Raw genomic sequence first — 21,672 nt, forward strand, 5'->3', positions numbered from 1 at the left:
AGTCGATCGCGGTCCTCTGGTTTGGAGCCGTGTGGAGGGTCTAAACCAGAGGCTCAGACGACTCTGCGACTATAATGGTTGCAAATTAATCGACCTCCGTTATTGGGTGGAGAACTGTAGGGCCCCCCTAGACAGGTCAGGCGTGCACTACACACCGGAAGCAGCTACTAGGGTAGCAGAGTACGTGTGGCGTGCACACGGGGGTTTTTTAGGTTAGAGGGACCCCCCCCCCCCCCTTGGGCGAAACGATAAAATACCTGACGGCTTACCAGAGAGGACATTATCATCGTTGATAAAGAACGTCCGTCCTCAGAGACCAAAAACAGGAAAAGTTAACGTAATATTGGTAAACTGCAGGAGTATCCAGGGCAAGGTTCCTGAATTAGTATCTCTTATTGAAGGAAATAGTGCGCATATAGTATTAGGAACGGAAAGTTGGTTAAAACCGGAAGTGAACAGTAACGAAATCCTAGACACAGAATGGAATATATACCGCAAGGATAGGATAAACGCCAATGGTGGAGGAGTATTTATAGCAGTAAAGAATTCAATAATATCCAGTGAAGTTATTAGCGAATGCGAATGTGAAATAATCTGGGTTAAGTTAAGTATCAAAGGTGGGTCAGATATGATAGTCGGATGCTTCTATAGACCACCTGCATCAGCAACCGTAGTAGTTGAGCGCCTCAGAGAGAACCTGCAGAACGTCGTGAAGAAGTTTCGTGATCATACTATTGTAATAGGGGGAGACTTCAATCTACCAGGTATACAATGGGATAGTCACACAATCAGAACTGGAGCCAGGGACAGAGACTCTTGTGACATTATCCTGACTGCCTTGTCCGAGAATTACTTCGAGCAGATAGTTAGAGAACCAACTCGTGAAGCTAACGTTTTAGACCTCATAGCAACAAATAGACCGGAACTTTTCGACTCCGTGAATGTAGAAGAGGGTATCAGTGATCATAAGTCAGTGGTTGCATCAATGACTACAAGTGTAATAAGAAATGCCAAGAAAGGAAGGAAAATATATTTGCTTAACAAGAGTGATAGGGCACAAATCGCAGAATATCTGAGTGACCACCATCAAACGTTCATTTCTGAGGAAGAGGATGTGGAACAAAAATGGAAAAAATTCAGAAACATCGTCCAGTACGCCTTAGATAAGCTCGTACCGACTAAGGTCCAAAGCGAGGGGAAAGATCCACCGTGGTATAACAATCAGGTACGAAAGGTACTACGGAAACAAAGAAAGCTTCATCATAGGTTTAAGAGTAGTCGAATCATAGCTGATAAGGAAAAGCTGAACGAAGCGAAAAAGAGCGTAAAGAGAGCAATGAGAGAAGCATTCAACGAATTCGAACATAAAACATTGGCAAACAATCTAAACAAGAACCCTAAAAAGTTTTGGTCATATGTAAAATCGGTAAGCGGATCTAAATCCCCTATTCAGTCACTCGTTGACCACGATGGCACCGAAACAGAGGACGACCGAAGAAAGGCAGAAATACTGAATTCAGTGTTCCGAAACTGTTTCACTGCGGAAAATCGTAACACGGTCCCTGACTTCAGCCGTCGCACGGACGCCAAAATGGAAAATATTGAAATAAACGATATCGGAATTGAAAAACAACTGCTATCACTTAGTAGGAGAAAAGCATCCGGACCAGACGAGATACCCTTAAGATTCTACAGTGATTATGCTAAAGAACTTGCCCCCTTTCTATCAGCAATTTATCGTAGATCGCTGGAAGAACGTAAAGTACCTAGCGACTGGAAGAAAGCGCAGGTCGTTCCCATTTTCAAGAAGGGTCATAAATCAGATGCGAATAATTATAGGCCTATTTCGCTTACGTCAATCTGTTGTAGAATAATGGAACATGTTTTGTGTTCTCGTATTATGACGTTCTTAGATAATACAAATCTCCTTCATCATAACCAACATGGATTCCGCAAACAGAGATCATGTGAAACTCAACTCGCGCTATTTGCCCAAGAAATTCACAGTGCCGTAGACACTGGCGAGCAGATTGATGCCGTATTCCTGGACTTCAGGAAGGCATTTGATACGGTTCCGCACTTACGTTTAGTGAAAAAAATACGAGCTTACGGAATATCGGACCAGGTTTGTGATTGGATTCAGGATTTCCTAGAAGAAAGAACACAACATGTCATTCTTAACGGTTCAAAATCTGCAGATGTAGAGGTAATTTCGGGAGTATCGCAGGGAAGCGTGATAGGACCTTTATTGTTTACAATATACATAAATGACTTAGTTGACAACATCGGTAGCTCCGTGAGGCTATTTGCAGATGACACGGTTGTCTACAAGAAAGTAGCAACATCAGAAGACCAGTACGTACTCCAGGAGGACCTGCAGAGGATTAATGCATGGTGCGACAGCTGGCAGCTTTCCCTAAACGTAGATACATGTAATATAATGCGCATACATAGGGGCAGAAATCCATTCCAGTACGATTATGCCATAGGTGGTAAATCATTGGAAGCGGTAACGACCGTAAAATACTTAGGAGTTACTATCCGGAGCGATCTGAAGTGGAATGATCACATAAAACAAATAGTGGGAAAAGCAGGCGCCAGGTTGAGATTCATAGGAAGAATTCTAAGAAAATGTGACTCATCGACGAAAGAAGTAGCTTACAAAACGCTTGTTCGTCCGATTCTTGAGTATTGCTCATCAGTATGGGACCCTTACCAGGTTGGATTAATAGAAGAGATAGACATGATCCAGCGAAAAGCAGCGCGATTCGTCATGGGGACATTTAGTCAACGCGAGAGCGTTACGGAGATGCTGAACAAGCTCCAGTGGCGGACACTTCAAGAAAGGCGTTACGCAATACGGAGAGGTTTATTATCGAAATTACGAGAGAGCACATTCCGGGAAGAGATGGGCAACATATTACTACCGCCCACATATATCTCGCGTAATGATCACAACGAAAAGATCCGAGAAATTAGAGCAAATACAGAGACCTACAAGCAGTCGTTCTTCCCACGCACAATTCGTGAATGGAACAGGGAAGGGGGGATCAGATAGTGGTACAATAAGTACCCTCCGCCACACACCGTAAGGTGGCTCGCGGAGTATAGATGTAGATGTAGATGTAGATAATGCCTAGCTACTGAATACAGCAAGATGCACATAATTTACGCCAAAGAAACAGCTTCTCTGTTACTAATTAGATGCTCATACTAAGTCGACCAACACATCTACTCAACTCCAAACCAAAAACGCAACTGTTCTACAAAACCGTTCTAATCCTGAGCGTGAACTATAAAAGAAGAAAGAACAGTGTCATTGCTAATTGCACATAAATTATTCATTCTTTCTCTGTTCAGACGAGCTGGGAGCTCCTGCCCCTCACGTAAACGTCTACAAAATTATAATAAAGTTTCCTATTCACACCACATACATGAAGCGGCCACAAGTCATCATTGGATGTCAGTATAATTTCGTACATATACGAGTACACATAATCAGTGTGTTTTACATGATTAGAGCTGCAATTACCTGTGAGATGTAGAACGGCCATCAGGGTGTGTTTGTGTTGTTCGTGTTTAGCGTTGTTACCAAGTCTGTCAGGATATACAGGCGCTGTCAACTGTATCAGATGATGAGTGGTCACTGCGATATATACATAGATGTGTATATGTATGAGACAGCATTATCAGCACCTTACAGAGTTTGAAACCGGCCATGTTGTGGATCTCTATTTGGCTAGCTGGCCGAATCATGCGATATTTAGTGACATCTGACTACGGCCAGGTGTTCGACTACACGGGAATGCCAGGACAGATAAACTCGCCGTCAACATTCCGGTCGACCACACATGGCGACCAGAAAGTAGTATCCCCAGATTGTACACGAGCACATCGTGACCAGTTCACATCTTTGTATGCCATCTGAGGGCAAGAAACGGACTCTCAGGAACATTCTGTGTCACCCTGCTCCATTTTTCAGAGAGTAGCTGCAACCGGACTAGGGAATTACCGTCCGATATCTAGGCTGCTGCTAACGGCACAACAGAAATGACAGTGTTTGGAATGGTGCCGTGACGGGGAATCATGGACTGCTGAGCTCGGGCATCACACTGTGTCCAACGATGAAGTGTGGTTCTGCATTTCCTCAGACCCTTAAATGACTGTCGTCACACAGCGGTTCAGTTGACGGCTGGTAGTCCATGTGGGAACTCTGATAACACAAGAGTAGGTCACAGACATCTTACATCCTAATGGCTTACTTCTCAAGCAACAGTACCGTGGAGCCATGTCTCAACAGGATAAGTCTGGTATACACGTAGCAGGTGGCTCCATGAACTTACTTCATCATACTAAGGTTCTCCCACTGTCAGTTAAGAGATGGGTTCCGAAATATCTGTTATAAGAAGTTTTCAGAGAAGACTTTCAGTTTCGTAGGATGTCTTGTCATCCCACTACTAACAAAACCGTAATTTTCCCAATTTATCATTGGATGATTAAAGGATCCTCTGATGGTTACACTGCAACTGGGAATTACATACCAGCTAACTGAGGTTTTGCTCTAAAGTTTTGGTGAGTCTGGTAGGTGACAGAAGTATCCAGGTACCATTTTATACCCACCCCGATACTTAGTCTTTCCTAAACAATCTCGCATACAGTTTCAATTTCTACCTCAGTGGATCTGAGTTTCTAGTCTACAGCGAGATACTCAGATCTGTGTCCAGCAGGACCTGGTGCACCAGTTCGACTGTCAGTTACTTCCACTGGCAGTATCCATGATATGAGGAACCTTTTTACAACAGCTGTGTGCCAGCTTGTCTCAGGAGAGAATGTAACAGCTACTTGACACACTTCCCAACATAATCAGTGCTTGCATCCAGCCACACGTGGTGCAACATCATACAGATCATACTGCCAATTTCTTTATAAAATTGACTTGACTTTGTAATCACCCTTCTGGATGTTTAACTCTTTACTTTTTCTTTTCTTTTTAGGCAGTGTGATACAAACATATCACATTTCTAATAATTTAAACACTGCAATTTTGTTAGTATTTAGCGTACCATACATCTGTACGTGAGGCGGTGCACACCTTTGTTACGTGATGCGTTTTTATCTTTTTGATTTGCCAAAAGAAATAGGTTACACAATACGAAGCAAAGGGTACTCTCCCCCCCACAGCTCTAATAAACAATGCTAAAGCAGTGAAGCAGAATGAAACTACTCAATTATGGAAAGCGGACGGCAAAAACAAAAATATAGTGCCCTTTTAAATGGAACCCTACGGACCCACGTGCTGTTTAGGGGGGGTCATAATATGGAGGACATTCACGGCGCCGCTAAGAGAGGGCACCCGTGTTATTAAATTTTTTGCGTTGCAGAATCTAAATAACTCCTGCGCTTATAGCTGTGCTCTCTTATGAACGTTTTTAGATGTGCGTTAGTGCCAGCTGTGGGACGTGGCACTATGCCTAGCTTTGCTCACCCTACTGTGGCGTTGAAACCACTCATACTGTCTGGAGAAGAGGTTTTAATAGGAGACACTGTTTAAACGAATAGTCTTCCTGACACAATGTATCTTTGTAGTTTAGCAACACCCACACGTCATACAACCTCGCAAAATGAGACTCAAATCGACAATCATTAAATTTTTGTGATTTATCGGCTACTGTGACTCTTTTAGAGGGCCTCAAACTTTATATTATGTGGGTCCAGTAGCTATTTTTCGCACCGTATAGATTAAATATATTTCCATTAGATTTTGCAACATTATTTGATTCTTAATTGGCCTCCAGTTTTGATGCTGTACCTGGACTAGCATAGCGCCTGCCGCTTCGCTCGCATGGCACAGATTTTTTTTTTTTTCCCTTAATCGAATTTTTGTCTTGTTCCCAAACTGTCAAACCTTCTACACTTTTCACACTAATTAAGGCCACATAAGCATATTTTTACGAATATACAGCTAATTAACTCACTTGAACACCGCATCTCAAAACGAAAAAGCTGACCAGTCACCTCCCGTGCATTCTAGTGCTGTCTAATGAGTGTATTGTGTACCTGAAGAGCCAGCCAGCCGGAACTTTTCTGTTGCTTTTTGGTATCTGGCTCGGTTAGTTTCTATAATCTGGCTATAGCGAGTGAATGTAATTGCTTCTTAATTTCGAAACTATAACATTCAATTATCACGGACCTGGCAGTATTTTGTATCAAAAAAATAACAATACATCGAAGTTTCTACTCACAAACTACAGTTTCGGATGGCGAGGATGGCCCTTTTCACTCCCTTAGGGACTAGATCTCCTAAAACGGTGAAACGCATACTTTTCCATTTCTAACTGATAAACCAAAAACCAGTATTTAAAGATTTGTCTTTAGAAATGTTTTCATAAGGCAATATTTTCATAAAGCGTTTCATCCCCTATTACACACACTTAGGAGTTTAATTTCCGAAAACAATCAAATGTATATTTTTTTTATTTCTATCAGCGGAGCCCTATACGAATTTTCATACATTAACTTCGAAAATCCTTGCATAGTGAAATTTTTCCATAAAACTTTCATTACCCATGTCACCCCTCTAATTTCTGAATTTTAAAATACAGTGAAAGACTTTTCTTTCAATATCCGGACTGCGAATCAAAATTCAGATTTTTGTAGATTTATGTTTAAAAATTCTTTCATAGTATAATATTTTCACAAAATATTTCATCCCCTGTTTCACTCCCTTGGGGGTTGAATTTCCAAAAAACAATTAAATATATGTTTTCTTTTTATTTTTAATGGAGAAGTCAAATACCAATTTTCATAGATGTAGCTTCAAAAATGCGTTAGTAATAATGGTTTATTTTCAAAAGCAACTTCCACCCACTATTCCACGTCATAGGGGTTAAATTTCCAAAACTTCTGAAACATGTATGTCTTTATTTGTCACCCAGAAACCAAATACCAATTTTCGTTGGTCTAGCCTCAAGATTGTCTTAACAGTGACATGCTTTCAAAAACCCTTTCGTTTCGTATTTCACCCGCTTAGTGATAGAATTTCAAAACATCCCGCCTCAAACATGCCTATCTTATGAGATCAACACCTTCTGCAAATTTCAAGTTTTTGTCCTTTGTGATTTGGGCGGGGCGATGATGAGTCGGTTACCCAGTCAATCTGGACACTGCCGCTTACATACAGAGGTTGGTTTCGCAAAATGATTGTTACAGTTATTTTTGAGCACTGGGTAAAACATCCGATACGACCAGTAGATGTCGATTGCAGAAATCTGCCATGAGCATTAGAAGTTAGTATAAAGGGGAGAGCTTAGCTTTCCGTAAACTTTTAGGTTACTAGGACAATCTCATTTGCAGAAGAACAGGGGAATATATCAAATCGGTATTCATCTCGAATGAAGTAAGTACACAACAACGTAGATCAATATGTCTAGGCGATGAGCTGAACGGTGTTCCTTGTGAGTTGACCTATCATTAACAAGATTGTTATAGTTCCGCTGTAACAATTAATAGTCACCTCCTCGAAACGTTAACTCGTAGATCGTTTCTTGATGAGTTTATGTTATTTGGTGACAGGGCCTCATAAAACTGCCTTTATTTTCCTTTTTGTGCTGGAGAAAACGAAATTAGTATCAGCAGCATGAAAGCGGAAATTACATTCTCAGTGGAAAGCGCTTATCTGACTGGCAAGCAACGTGAATACGCAGCGAATTTAATTATGGAGAACAACAGCCGGATACATTGTAGCATAAGTTGGCTCTCGGAAGTTTTATGCGTGCATTAACGTGTTACTCTCACATGTTAGGCCGTAAGAATGCGAAGTCACTGGGCTGAAACACACACGACTAGTACGTCAAACGAGCTCCAGACCAAAAACATTTACCATAGCAACTGGGGCACAAGAACGTGTGAAAATGGAATTTAGGCTGACGGGACACCGGAAAGTAAGCAGATGGTGAAAGTACGGATCACATGCGCTCATCAGCAGCTCGACGAAGGACAGCTGTACCTGAGAGAGAGAGCAGAGCTGTCTTAGAGTAAAAGGAACAGTGTTGTGTACCAGGCACGTGCGGTGCGGCCAGACATTGAATTGGCCATCGGTCTGACAGCGGAACGAAGTACGGAAAACACCAGCTGTATCAACACATCTAATCGTGACCAGTTCGTCATCGTGGGTACCTCACACTTGACACATTTCATATACGAGGTCATATAGGCACTGGCTTTTCCACTTGCCACTGCATAAATGGTATACAGTGGCTATTGGATTCGGGAAAACTGTCACGAAAACATCTGCTGCGGGCAAAAACGACGTGATTGGAGGATAAGGCGTATCGCCTTGAATCGCACCCATGTAAGTAAGAGACGGAAGCGAGCAGACGGATCCAATAATTCTGGTTATTGAGTTATGACCTGTAGATTAAAACTGAAGAAACTGCAAAAAGGTGGGAACTTAAGGAGATGGGACCTGGATAAACTGAAAGAACCAGAGGTTGTACAGGGAGAGCATAAGGGAACAATTGACAGGAATGGGGGAGAGAAATACAGTAGAAAAAGAATGGGTAGCTTTGAGGGATGAAGTAGTGAAGGCAGCAGAGGATCAAGTAGTTAAAAAGACGAGGGCTAGTAGAAATCCTTGGGTAACAGAAGAAATATTGAATTTAATTGATGAAAGAAGAAAATATAAAAATGCAGTAAATGAAGCAGGCAAAAAGGAATACGAACGTCTCAAAAATGAGATCGACAGGAAGTGCAAAATGGCTAAGTAGGGATGGCCAGAGGACAAATGTAAAGATGTAGAGGCTTATCTCACTAGGGGTAAGATAGATACTGCCTACAGGAAAATTAAAGAGACCTTTGGAGATAAGAGAACCACTTGTATGAACATCAAGAGCTCAGATGGAAACCCAGTTCTAAGCAAAGAAGCGAAAGCAGAAAGGTGGAAGGAGTATATAGAGGGTCTATACAACGGCGATGTACTTGAGGACAATATTATGGAAATGGAAGAGAATGTAGATGAAGATGAAATGGGAGATACGATACTGCGTGAAGAGTTTGATAGAGCACTGAAAGTCCTGAGTCGAACCAAGGCCCCCGGAGTAGACAACATTCCATTGGAACTACTGACGGCCTTGGGAGAGCCACTCCTGACAAAACTCTACCATCTGGTGAGCAAGATGTATGAGACAGGCGAAATACCCTCAGACTTCAATAAGAATATAATATTCCCAATCCCAAAGAAAGCAGATGATGACAGATGTGAAAATTACCGAACAATCAGTTTAATAAGCCACAGCTGCAAAATACTAACACGAATTCTTTACAGACGAATGGAAAAACTGGTAGAAGCCGACCTCGGGGAAGATCAGTTTGGATTCCGTAGAAATGTTGGAACACGTGAGGCAATACTGACCTTACGACTTATCTTAGAAGAAAGATTAAGGAAAGGCAAAGCCACGTTTATAGCATTTGTAGACTTAGAGAAAGCTTTTGACAATGTTGACTGGAATACTCTCTTTCAAATTCTAAAGGTGGCAGGGGTAAATATACAGGGAGCGAAAGGCTATTTACAATTTGTACAGAAACCAGATGGCAGTTATAACAGTCGAGGGACATGAAAGGGAAGCAGTTGTTGGGAAGGGAGTAAGACAGGGTTGTAGCCTCTTTCCCGTTGTTATTCAATCTGTATATTGAGCAAGCAGTAAAGGAAACAAAAGAAAAATTCGGAGTAGGTATTAAAATCCATGGAGTTCGGATCTCAGCCGTGATCATGTTCGAAAGTGTATGTAAGGAGCTTTGAACAGATGTGATACTTTTGCAGAATAATGATTAGAACTTGACAGTGGAGTACCGCAAAGTGGATGCGAACGTGTGAGAGAAATGAACACGGCGAAATTCCGATTTTAATATGCAAACTGTGACTCTTGGCTAACCAAACTCCAAGTGACATGTTATACAAGTCATGACCGCCAACTGAACATTCGTAGTGGTCAAATATTCGAGCGAGCATTCTGTCACAGACAATTACAATACCAAATTACACAAAGATTAATTGAGATATTGCGGAATGTAATGCCTTTCGCCGGCCGAAGTGGCCGTGCGGTTAAAGGCGCTGCAGTCTGGAACCGCAAGACCGCTACGGTCGCAGGTTCGAATCCTGCCTCGGGCATGGATGTTTGTGATGTCCTTAGGTTAGTTAGGTTTAACTAGTTCTAAGTTCTAGGGGACTAATGACCTCAGCAGTTGAGTCCCATAGTGCTCAGAGCCATTTGAACCAATGCCTTTCAATATTTCTTATTCATTATTTGCAAGGCAAAACTGGAGAGAATCTCGTCTGCCGTTAGGCGGCCAACATGAAACATACTGAACTCACTCAGTATTCTAAATATTAATAAACGAAATCTATTTTGTCTCCTTTTAACTTTGAAATTAATGGAAGATCAAAATTGAGAAGTCTCTCGCATTTAAATAATATTATGACATGATATTTTAATTAAATAACACAGTCAGCGTAATGGCCGACTAAATCCTGCTAGGGGAGATGAGCTCCCTGCACTACGAAGTGGTGGTGGTGGTGGTGGTTAGTGTTTAACGTCCCGTCGACAACGAGGTCATTAGAGACGGAGCGCAAGCTCGGGTTGGGGAAGGATTGGGAAGGAAATCGGCCGTGCCCTTTCAAAGGAACCATCTCGGCATTCGCCTGAAACGATTTAGGGAAATCACGGAAAACCTAAATCAGGATGGCCGGAGACGGGATTGAACCGTCGTCCTCCCGAATGCGAGTCCACACTACGAAGTCCTGTAAAATCTTTGTTAATTATAATTAATGGTTGCGATCATGAGAGGTTACAACTAAGTCAATAATACACACTTTCTAATAACAATTTCTATTATATTTTTCAAAATTTTCAAAATACAGATAAAACTTACGTTAATTGTCAGACAACACTACAATGGCGGCCTACCGCTAGACAAAACTAAACACACCGCACCGAAGCAAAGGTCACCACCGAATAATGCGGATTGTCTCTACGAATATAAATACTGTAATACAGTGCCGTGTAGCACACGCAGATTTATGGCTCGATAACTGTTGTCACGTTTCTGTAAAAATATCATCTATATATGTACATATTGAATATAGTTTCTTCAGAAACTTTCTTCTCGTATAGCGTCTGCTTTAGATGTCTTACTCAACCGCTGAGTAATACTGACTGTTGTTTGGCCCTGTGTTGAGCGTGTGAACAGTGTCGCAAAACAAAATCTAAACTTAATGAAATACTGAATTCGAAATAATGAAAAGGAATCAAACTAAGTGCCAAAAGAAGCTAATTGCGTGATCAGTGAAAACTCAACACTGAAGTACATTACGGAAGTTTCGGAACAAGATGTGCAGTGTCATACTTAAAATATCCACAAATGCAAAATACTGCTCTACTCAGAAAAAATTACTGTTTGAGATTACCTACACTGGTGGCAGTGAATTAATCTCCTTATTTAGCAAAACACTTGAAAATTATTTGTGCTGTTTCCTCAAAAGAATGCAAAGTGAGAAATGCCTTGAAATAAAAGTAACTTACGTCATCCTGAGCATGTGGTTTTGTGTCTGGTGTACTGACGCTTTCGAAAGCAAATAGGAATCTGTAGTTACAGGAGCTAAAGGAAACTACTAACAGCAAAACTACTCACTACAAAATTTCTTTATGTTTCTCTGAAACAATATCTGGCTTCGTGTGGCGTAAGGTGTAACGCCCACGACAGAAATACTCAAAACATTACTAAGAATGATGGGGGTGGGTTTTACTTTAAAGAACTCGTTCTTGAAAGGTTAAACTCTGATTATTTACAAAAAAAAAAATGTAACATGAGAAGTTCCGAACAATTATTACATTCTCTCGATACAAAATTTACAAACCTTTGCATTAATTGCATTACTCATGAAATAATGAAAACAAAGAGATCAAATTAACACTTATCATGAATATTATGACTTCTCAGATGGACAAAGGTTTCCTTCTGACAAACAGACATTTCATTCACGCACATGCATTCGTTAGCTTGAAAAATTCCTCCGAAACTTCTCCATCAGTAGAATTAATAACATATGTTTAAAGACATGTTTTCATCTTCATAATGAAGTATTCTAGGTAATTTAAATGAGATTCACAAATATCAGATCTTCTCCTTTAAAAATAAAGCTGCTCGCTGTCATTGCTCAAATGAGAATACCCAGCGCTGCACAATTAACAGTCGAGCAAGCGAACCACAGATAAATACAGTCAAGCATCTTATTCACTTCTCGCGCAGCGCGCTCACTCATCTTTCTCCCAGCACAGTAAAGGTGTATTATTTGCGATGGAAGAAAACATATGAAAACCTTACGGTATAATCAGCAGTAAAATTGAGTACCACCTCCATGTAATAGCGTAGAGTGACTTCTCATATGGTGTTCACTTGCCGCTATAGGAAGAAAAGATTTGGCTAGAGGAGGTACATAACTTTTTAATTATTGAGTAACTGATAAATGTCGCCTGCACTGATGAACGCGAAACTTGGGGTGCACGCCGATGGAGGGTCCATCAGAGAGCTTTCAATAGAATGCGTGTTATGTAACAAGCCAAAACTAACAGATATTACGACGGATCCAACAATAAATATGTTTATTAAGCCACAAGATGTCGCCAACGCACACTGAGTGAGCACTAAGTGTGGGAAGTACTCACGATGAGAAGGAGATAAACAAAAAGCACCTTCGTAAGCGTCGTTACACCAAAGGTACGTAGTGGTGTTACGACCTGACGTTGTAGATGAGCCAGTAAACTGCATATGGAAAATGGATGTAGTGTCTCCTTGAAAATCGCACAACATAACACAAAGTGCTACAAATGGGGGAACTGTGAGACATGCACTTTGTTTACGGCAAAATTGAAAAGAGTGGCCGAAGAGCTCACCGAATATACCACGAATGTTTCCCTGCACGGAGATCTATGCATGTACTGTGTTGTGGTTGGCAAGAGAGCCAACACCGTTTTACTAAAGGAGGCCGAAATGCACGCGTTTTAGCTCACGCAGGCTGCGTGTGGTCTGGAACATGACAAGGAAATTAGAATTTAGAAAAACGGACGTAGCTGGTGGAATACTTAACTTTAATCCATTAATGATGAACGTCGGTCTTGACGGTACATGATTCACAATATCAATAGTAACTGATAATGGCGCCTTGCTAGGTCGTAGCAAATGACGTAGCTGAAGGCTACGCTAAACTATCGTCTCGGCAAATGAGAACGTAAGTAGACATTGAACCATCGCCAGCAAAGTCGGCTGTACAACTGGGGCGAGTGCTAGGAAGTCTCTCTAGACCTGCCGTGTGGCGGCGCTCGGTCTGCAATCACTGATAGTGGCGACACGCGGATCCGACGTATACTAACGGACCGCGGCCGATTTAAAGGCTACCACCTAGCAAGTGTGGTGTCTGGCGGTGACACCACATACTGCATACTACGTTCGGCTGAGGATTGTGGGCACGTGGACGATACACAGGCCTAATATAAGAAGACCCCTGACGTTTATCATGCCTACAGATGAGGAAGTAGGCTTTGAGAAGTGGCGCCAGCAGGGGTGGTCGAGCGGTTCGAGGCGCTACAGTCTGGAACCGCGCGACCGCTAAGGTCGCAGGTTCGAATCCTGCCTCGGGCATGGATGTGTGTGATGTCCCTAGGTTACTTAGGTTTAAGTAGTTCTAAGTTCTAGGGGACTGATGACCTCAGAAGTAAAGTACCATAGTGCTCAGAGCCATTTGAACTATTTTGAGAAGTGGCCGAGGAAAGTACAGGAGAAATTTCTGCTGTTAGTTGTTCACAGTTGTATGGAATGTATTGCGTTAACAGCTGCTTCATTCCTTTTGTGGGACCGCCACTAAATTCTGAGCACCTCCGTGGAAATAGAAGCTCTGCTGCGGCTGTGTTGAAAACCAAGGGCAGGCGACGGAAGCTGAGGCAGCCGTCCTTACCTGCGAGGAGACAGGGCGAGCCGCGCCTCGCAGTCCTAGCGACATGTCGGGCGTACACCCTCTGCCAGACCACATCCGAGCGCTAAGTCCTCGTCTTGTGAACCTGATGCCATACGACTGATAAGCAGTTCCCAGGCTTGCTACAACAGCAGCCGAACCTCTGCCTTGGAATGCAGCGGCTCGCGACCAGGGCGGGGAAGGTCTCCGAGCTTCTGACAACCGCCATTTTCACCCCCCAGTGGCGAACACTTCTTCTGGATTTTCACATCTCCATGAGAACTCTGGTAGGCGCTGGCAGTTGGCATTTTCCAAACTTCGTCAGACTGGGAAAACTGGAGCACACGTCGCTGAGTGGGTAAAACAAGCGTCGGAGGTCTCAGCAGCGGTACCTGGGACCTCCACTCCGCCAACCCGTGGGGGCGTGACTGTAGCCTCAGCGTACTACAAATGTTGCAGCACAAGTTGGAAAAAAATGTACCTTTCAGTGTGTTCTCCCAGCCACCACTACCAGAACTACCGTCTCCGCCCACCGCCGCACCTCAGTCTCTACACCGCAGCAGCCTGTCAACTCTGGGGTGTTATAATTTTGTCCTACCAGAGTACATGCCCTGGGACCAGATGATTATCCACCTCGGATTTTGTTCGTTGTCTTTTGCGAGAGCCTAACAAAGACTCTGATTCCTGAAGCTGTTCCTGAAGCTTTTCTGATTATAGATAAAGTGCAATTTACTGGAGAAGGCATCTAGAGCACTCATAATTCGCATGCTGGGTGGATGAAAACTGACAGTTACGCGAGGCCGTCAGAGATAATTTTCAGTAAACATACCTGGTCCTCTACTGAGCCGCACGGAGTGGTCGCGCGGTTTCAGGCGCCATGTCACGAACTGAGGCGCCATGTCACCTCCTGCCGGAGGTTCGAGCCCTCCCTCGGGCATGGGTGTGTATGTTGTCCTTAGCGGAAAGCTAGTTTAAGTTAGTTAAAGTAGTGCGTAAGTCTAGGGACCTCAGTTTCGTCCCTTAGAAATTCACACACATTTGAACATTTGCCTTTACTCAGGTGGCTAATTTACAAACTTTTCTAGCAAGGACAACTACCGACGTTATTGAAGGAGGTAGCCTTACATATCAGATTGGGAACCTGGTTCCAGCAGGACTGGGTAAAGGTGGTTCTGCAGAACCAGTAGGTGAATTATTAACATTGACTTGAGCTTTCTGTGGATCGGGCAGTGAGGACCTGGACATAAGCTTACAAGATGCCCAGATCCTACAAGTACTGAAGTCCATGTATGCCCGTGAACTCACAGAAGGAACCACTTAAAGGAATTCTTGCAATGGCTACACACAGGCAAGACGTGACACATATTTTGTATTGAACAAGGGGCGCACTGCTACGCCGATATCAGTTCTGCACTGATGTTAATGGTGCTTATTTTGAATTCTATTGTAACCTTGATCTCAACAATAAAGGACTGGAATCCTTTTAATATAGTTTCATTATCAGTTTCATCCAAAGACGTCTTGGATACTCAGTACTCTCTCAATAAGCATTTGCGACACCTAGTTGCTTAATGACATATACTTCTTGTTGTATCCGTCGTCATCTATTTCAGTTTTGACACTGAATTACTGAAAACTCTCTATTAATATTATTAGCCTTGGGGGTGTCAGGTATGTATCCATGTGAACATTGACCAAGACAGTGAGAAACTGATGATTGACCAAGGAACAGAAACATTTCTATGCTCTTTTCTTCAATAGATTCCTTGATCAGGCGTGAAACAGAATTTTGATCAAATTTATATGCCAAGAGAAATTGTAGGCATTTATTGTTAGCAACACATGAAAAAAGAAAAGTAATACCTGACGTACTCAGTCGAGGAGATACACTGTCTTTAATAGTTCACTGTAAATTTATTTGTCTTGGCCGCAATAAAAAGAAGCTTTTCCATAAATACACTCCTGGAAATTGAAATAAGAACACCGTGAATTCATTGTCCCAGGAAGGGGAAACTTTATTGACACATTCCTGGGGTCAGATACATCACATGATCACACTGACAGAACCACAGGCACATAGACACAGGCAACAGAGCATGCACAATGTCGGCACTAGTACAGTGTATATCCACCTTTCGCAGCAATGCAGGCTGCTATTCTCCCATGGAGACGATCGTAGAGATGCTGGATGTAGTCCTGTGGAACGACTTGCCATGCCATTTCCACCTGGCGCCTCAGTTGGACCAGCGTTCGTGCTGGACGTGCAGACCGCGTGAGACGACGCTTCATCCAGTCCCAAACATGCTCAATGGGGGACAGATCCGGAGATCTTGCTGGCCAGGGTAGTTGACTTACACCTTCTAGAGCACGTTGGGTGGCATGGGATACATGCGGACGTGCATTGTCCTGTTGGAACAGCAAGTTCCCTTGCCGGTCTAGGAATGGTAGAACGATGGGTTCGATGACGGTTTGGATGTACCGTGCACTATTCAGTGTCCCCTCGACGATCACCAGTGGTGTACGGCCAGTGTAGGAGATCGCTCCCCACACCATGATGCCGGGTGTTGGCCCTGTGTGCCTCGGTCGTATGCAGTCCTGATTGTGGCGCTCACCTGCACGGCGCCAAACACGCATACGACCATCATTGGCACAAAGGCAGAAGCGACTCTCATCGCTGAAGACGACACGTCTCCATTCGTCCCTCCATTCACGCCTGTCGCGACACCACTGGAGGCGGGCTGCACGATGTTGGGGCGTGAGCGGAAGACGGCCTAACGGTGTGCGGGACCGTAGCCCAGCTTCATGGAGACGGTTGCGAATGGTCCTCGCCGATACCCCAGGAGCAACAGTGTCCCTAATTTGCTGGGAAGTGGCGGTGCGGTCCCCTACGGAACTGCGTAGGATCCTACGGTCTTGGCGTGCATCCGTGCGTCGCTGCGGTCCGGTCCCAGGTCGACGGGCACGTGCACCTTCCGCCGACCACTGGCGACAACATCGATGTACTGTGGAGACCTCACGCCCCACGTGTTGAGCAATTCGGCGGTACGTCCACCCGGCGTCCCGCATGCCCACTATACGCCCTCGCTCAAAGTCCGTCAACTGCACATACGGTTCACGTCCACGCTGTCGCGGCATGCTACCAGTGTTAAAGACTGCGATGGAGTTCCGTATGCCATGGCAAACTGGCTGACACTGACGGCGGCGGTGCACAAATGCTGCGCAGCTAGCGCCATTCGACGGCCAACACCGCGGTTCCTGGTGTGTCCGCTGTGCCGTGCGTGTGATCATTGCTTGTACAGCCCTCTCGCAGTGTCCGGAGCAACTATGGTGGGTCTGACACACCGGTGTCAATGTGTTCTTTTTTCCATTTCCAGGAGTGTAGTTTCATTTCTAGAACAACCGTCGAGAGATCCGTTTTCCTAATGCACTGGTGTCAGAAAGAGCATTGTTAGACGTAACCAGTGATGCTGAATACAAACATTACACTGTCTACTCGTTCAACATCTGTCCAATGCACTACCAGCAACATACCCTCACTGATTATAACGCATCATATTCGTTATAATTCCAGTTCCATTAGATGCTATGATCTGATGACGGTAGTTCACAACTGGAACCGGTTACCACTCTATAACGATTGAAATTAATTTATTTATAGTGAGTGTAGGAAACGGCAGACTCAAAATTCCAACTTGGCACATGCGTCAGTTTGTTATATAGGCCAAATTGAAGGATATTTGCATCTGTCAGTCACGTTTAGGAGGATCCAACCAACACAAACGTACTGCCTCGTCCGAACACAGTGTGTACTGGCTGGTATTGAATCTGGATGTCAATGAATTCTAAGCCCATTTGTAATAATTTTACATCACAATCCACGACACATGCATGTAATAAATCATGTTCCATTTAACTACGGATAATCGTTTATGTACTGAATACTAAACCCCACTTATAGATGCAGCGGGTGGACGACAGTATGGAAATACCAAAAACGCAATACATTACCATGCCTGATACGGTGTAGGAGGATCGTTGCCCTCGGGATGAATAAATACAGGTCCTGTAAGTCAACAGAATCGCATACCATTTTTCCTGTAAAACAGTGGCAACATGATGGAGGTGGGTAACGATCAAGCATCATTCTCTCCAAAGTAGACCACAAAGGCTCAATTACATTGAGATCTGGTGACTATGATGGCCAGGGGACATGCGACAATTCATCCTCGCGTTCACAACATCTGTCCTGGACGATTCAAGCTGTGTGGACGTAGGCTGTATCATCTTGGAACACAACATCACCACTGTGGAACAGATACCGTACCATGGGATGGACCTTGTCAGCCGAAATAGCCACGTAGGGAGTGGGTCTGAGCGGGTTAGAGCTCAGTGCTCTGATCTCAGATAAAGTAAGACCGCCTCCCATTCCGTCCGTTCCCTTAGGCATTAGGCGAAATATGGGAGATAGTGTCACTGAAATGATACAGGATTTGGGCTGGATATCATTAAAAGAAAGGCGTTTTACGCTGCGACGAAATCTTCTCACGAAATTCCAATCACCAACTTTCTCCTCCGAATGAGAAAATATTTTGTTGACACCGACCTACATAGGGAGAAACCATCACCACGATAAAATAAGGGAAATCGGAGCTCGTACAGAAAGATATAAGTGTTCGTTCCTTCCGCGTGCTATACGAGATTGGAATAACAGAGATTTGTGAAGGGGGTTCGATGAATATCTGCCAGGTACTTAAATGTATTCTGCCAAACCGAGGACAAATACTCGCGAGCGAGTGTCGTAGGGAGCTGATCGAGCATTGCCTGCACGTGAATAACGTATAGTAAGTACAGGAAGGTGTGGACTGTACCCTCTCAGCATGTCCGGAGTACGACATAGAGCTTTATCGACTATTATCGGGGAAGGGATGAAGTAGGAGAAGAGAAAGCCCTCCAGATGTCTGCCTCTTGTGGCTGTGGTTGCAGCCTTACCTGGAAAAACTCTTGAAAGCTGCAGATTGAGGATTAATGCACAACGGGACTCTACTGGTATTCAGTTGTTCTCCAATAAACTTGTGCATTTCCTCTTTGACCTGCTGAACAGAAGTCAGCTTCTTCTCCCACAGATCATCAAAGCTGTGGGGTGCGACAGGCTCGAAATCCGGTGTGTACTGCCTGAGGCCTCCCGGAGTCGTGTAGCAACACTTGCACATGCAGGAGTGGTATCTTAAGCGGCCCTCGTCCAAGTACGGGTGAGCCAGAGCATCACCAACTGTTATTCGTTTGTCAGGGTCAAAAACCAGCGTCTGGCACAGCAGGTGCACTGCCTCATGCGTGGCCTGTGAGGCAAGGGTGTATAGGGCAGCCATGGAGGGCGGCTTAGGTGCACGTCGCAGCATGTGGGTTCGTGCCCCGTCACAAGCGTACCGCACGTCTTCAAGTGACCGTGTGCCACGCAGATGTAGATGTAGCTATAGAATGCGAGGTTATCGAACGAGAGGCCCAATTCAACCTGAATGCGGCCAATTGTTCTTATATATCGAGGTCACCTATCAGACAAGCTCCGTCTTTCAAGATCTCCCGACAGGTGTAGAAGTCACAGAAGCACAGGTCTGGAACTGGGACAAAATGCAGCTATTCTCAAGTACTGAGGTCAGTGGGCCAATAGGGATCAAGTTCCTCTTATCTCTTTTTCTTTTTTACTATCCCAGCTGCGTGCGTTTCGTCATTCACTTGACGTCTGTAGTTGGTGGTGAAAATATCAGGCTCTTTTCTTTGTAATTAATAATAGACATGTAACAAAATTCTGGTTTATAAAGAATATTCTTTTCTCAAACATATTTTCAAAACTACTTAACAATATAATTATTTTTTACTTAAATAGAGATATTACTAAATTCCTATTGGTTATTTAAGTACTTCTAAAAATACACCAGGAAGACAACAGTCGTGGGACATCTCCTAATATGTCGAACCTCCTTTTGCCGGGCATAACACTGCAAACGTCGCATAGACTCAGTAAGACTTCGGAAGTCCCGTGCATAAATATTGAGCCATGCTGCTTCTGTAGTCGTCCATGACTGCGAAAGAATTACCGGTGAAGGATTTTGCGCTCGGACTGACCTCTCGATTATGTCCCACAAATGATCAGTTGGTTTAATCTGGGGTGATGTGGGCGGCCAAATCAATCGCTCGAATTGTCCAGAATGTCCTTAAAAGAAACTGCGAAAAACTGTGGTCTGGGGACGAGGCTCATTGTTATTCATGACAATTTCATCGTTTTTTGGGACCACAAAGTCCATGAATGGCCGCAAATGGTCTCCAAGGGGCCGAGCATAACGAGAGGACCAAATCCATCCAACGTAAACATAGCCCACACCATTATGGAGACATCACCAGATTGCACTATGCCTTTTTGTCAACTTGGGTGTATCGCTCCGTAGTGTCTGCGCCACTCTCGAACCGTACCATCAGCTCTTACCAACTGAAATTTGGAGTCACCTGACCACGCCATGGTTTTTCAGTCGTCTAGGGTCCAAACGACATGGTCACGAGCCCAGGAGAGGTGCTACAGGCGATGTCGTGCTGTTAGCAAAGGCATTCGCGTCGGTCGTCTGTTGCCATAGAACATTAACGATAAATTTTGGCACACTATCTTAACCGATACGTCCGTCCCACGTCCGACATTGATCTCTACGGTTATTTCAGGCAGAGTTGCCTGTCTGTTATCACTGACAACTCTACGCTAACGCCAATGCTCTCGGTCGTTAAGCGAACACTGTGGGACTCTGCGTTGTCTCTGGTGAGAGTTAATGCACGAAATATGGTACTCTCGGCACGCTCTTGACACTGTGGATCTCGCAATATTGAACTTCGTAACGATTTCCGAAATCGAATGTCCTATGCGTCTAGCTCCCAACCATTCAGCGTTCAAAGTCTGTAAGCTCCCGTGGTGCGACCATACCCATTTCCCATGAAGTTACCTGATTACAAACGACTTCTCCGCAAATGCACTCCCTTTTACATCCTGTGTGTGTGCGATACTATCGACATCTGTACATGTGAATATTGCTATCTCATGACTTTTGACACCTCAGTGTATATCTGAAAAAATAAGATTAACTGGAACGACCAGCAGCAGGTGAAGAAGAAACAGATTACATTGACGTCTACACAGCACTCAATACATATACACACACTTATACACACCTATGACAAACGGTCCATTCTACTATTCCACGCACACATACAAAATAAATACATCCACTCTGTCTCCCTCTCTGTCTTCTATCAGCCAAGTCAATAGTGTGAGTACGGAAGGTTACCGATCCCATTCCCACAGAAGAATTGCTGGTGGTCATGAAATGATAGTCTAACTTTCAGAGTGCAGTGCAATATGAACCTCATGGCCTCACGATCTAAACACTTCATGGTGTACAATGTGTGGAGCGGCGCCAACGCCCTCGAGCAGGTATCTCTTGTACTCTTCGATCGAGAGAGCTCTCGAGGCCGCATGATATACCCACCCCCTTAGGTCGGCTTTTGGTGACGCCTATATCTCTATGGTATATGTATAATTTCTATCTAAGCCCCACAAACTGAGCCTGTGAACTATTCGTCTAACCCTTCGTCTCACCGATAACCTTCTTGTTTTGAGGGGTAATGCTGTAAGG

At 43.9% G+C, this 21,672-nt stretch overlaps 1 protein-coding gene across 1 annotated transcript in view; it reads right to left on the bottom strand.

Annotated features, from left to right (window-relative positions):
* LOC126484882 (serine/threonine-protein kinase NLK2-like) overlaps positions 1-19,398 on the bottom strand; it is a 51,647-nt gene extending 32,249 nt beyond the window's left edge. Inside the window, exon 1 of the mRNA XM_050108479.1 lies at positions 19,093-19,398. Coding sequence (XP_049964436.1) covers positions 19,093-19,398 — 306 coding nt within the window. The remainder of the gene's footprint in view (positions 1-19,092) is intronic.
* Positions 19,399-21,672: the final 2,274 nt, after the last annotated feature.

The sequence above is a fragment of the Schistocerca serialis genome, chromosome 6 (genome assembly GCF_023864345.2).
Source record: "Schistocerca serialis cubense isolate TAMUIC-IGC-003099 chromosome 6, iqSchSeri2.2, whole genome shotgun sequence".
Classification (NCBI taxonomy): Eukaryota; Metazoa; Arthropoda; class Insecta; order Orthoptera; family Acrididae; genus Schistocerca; species Schistocerca serialis.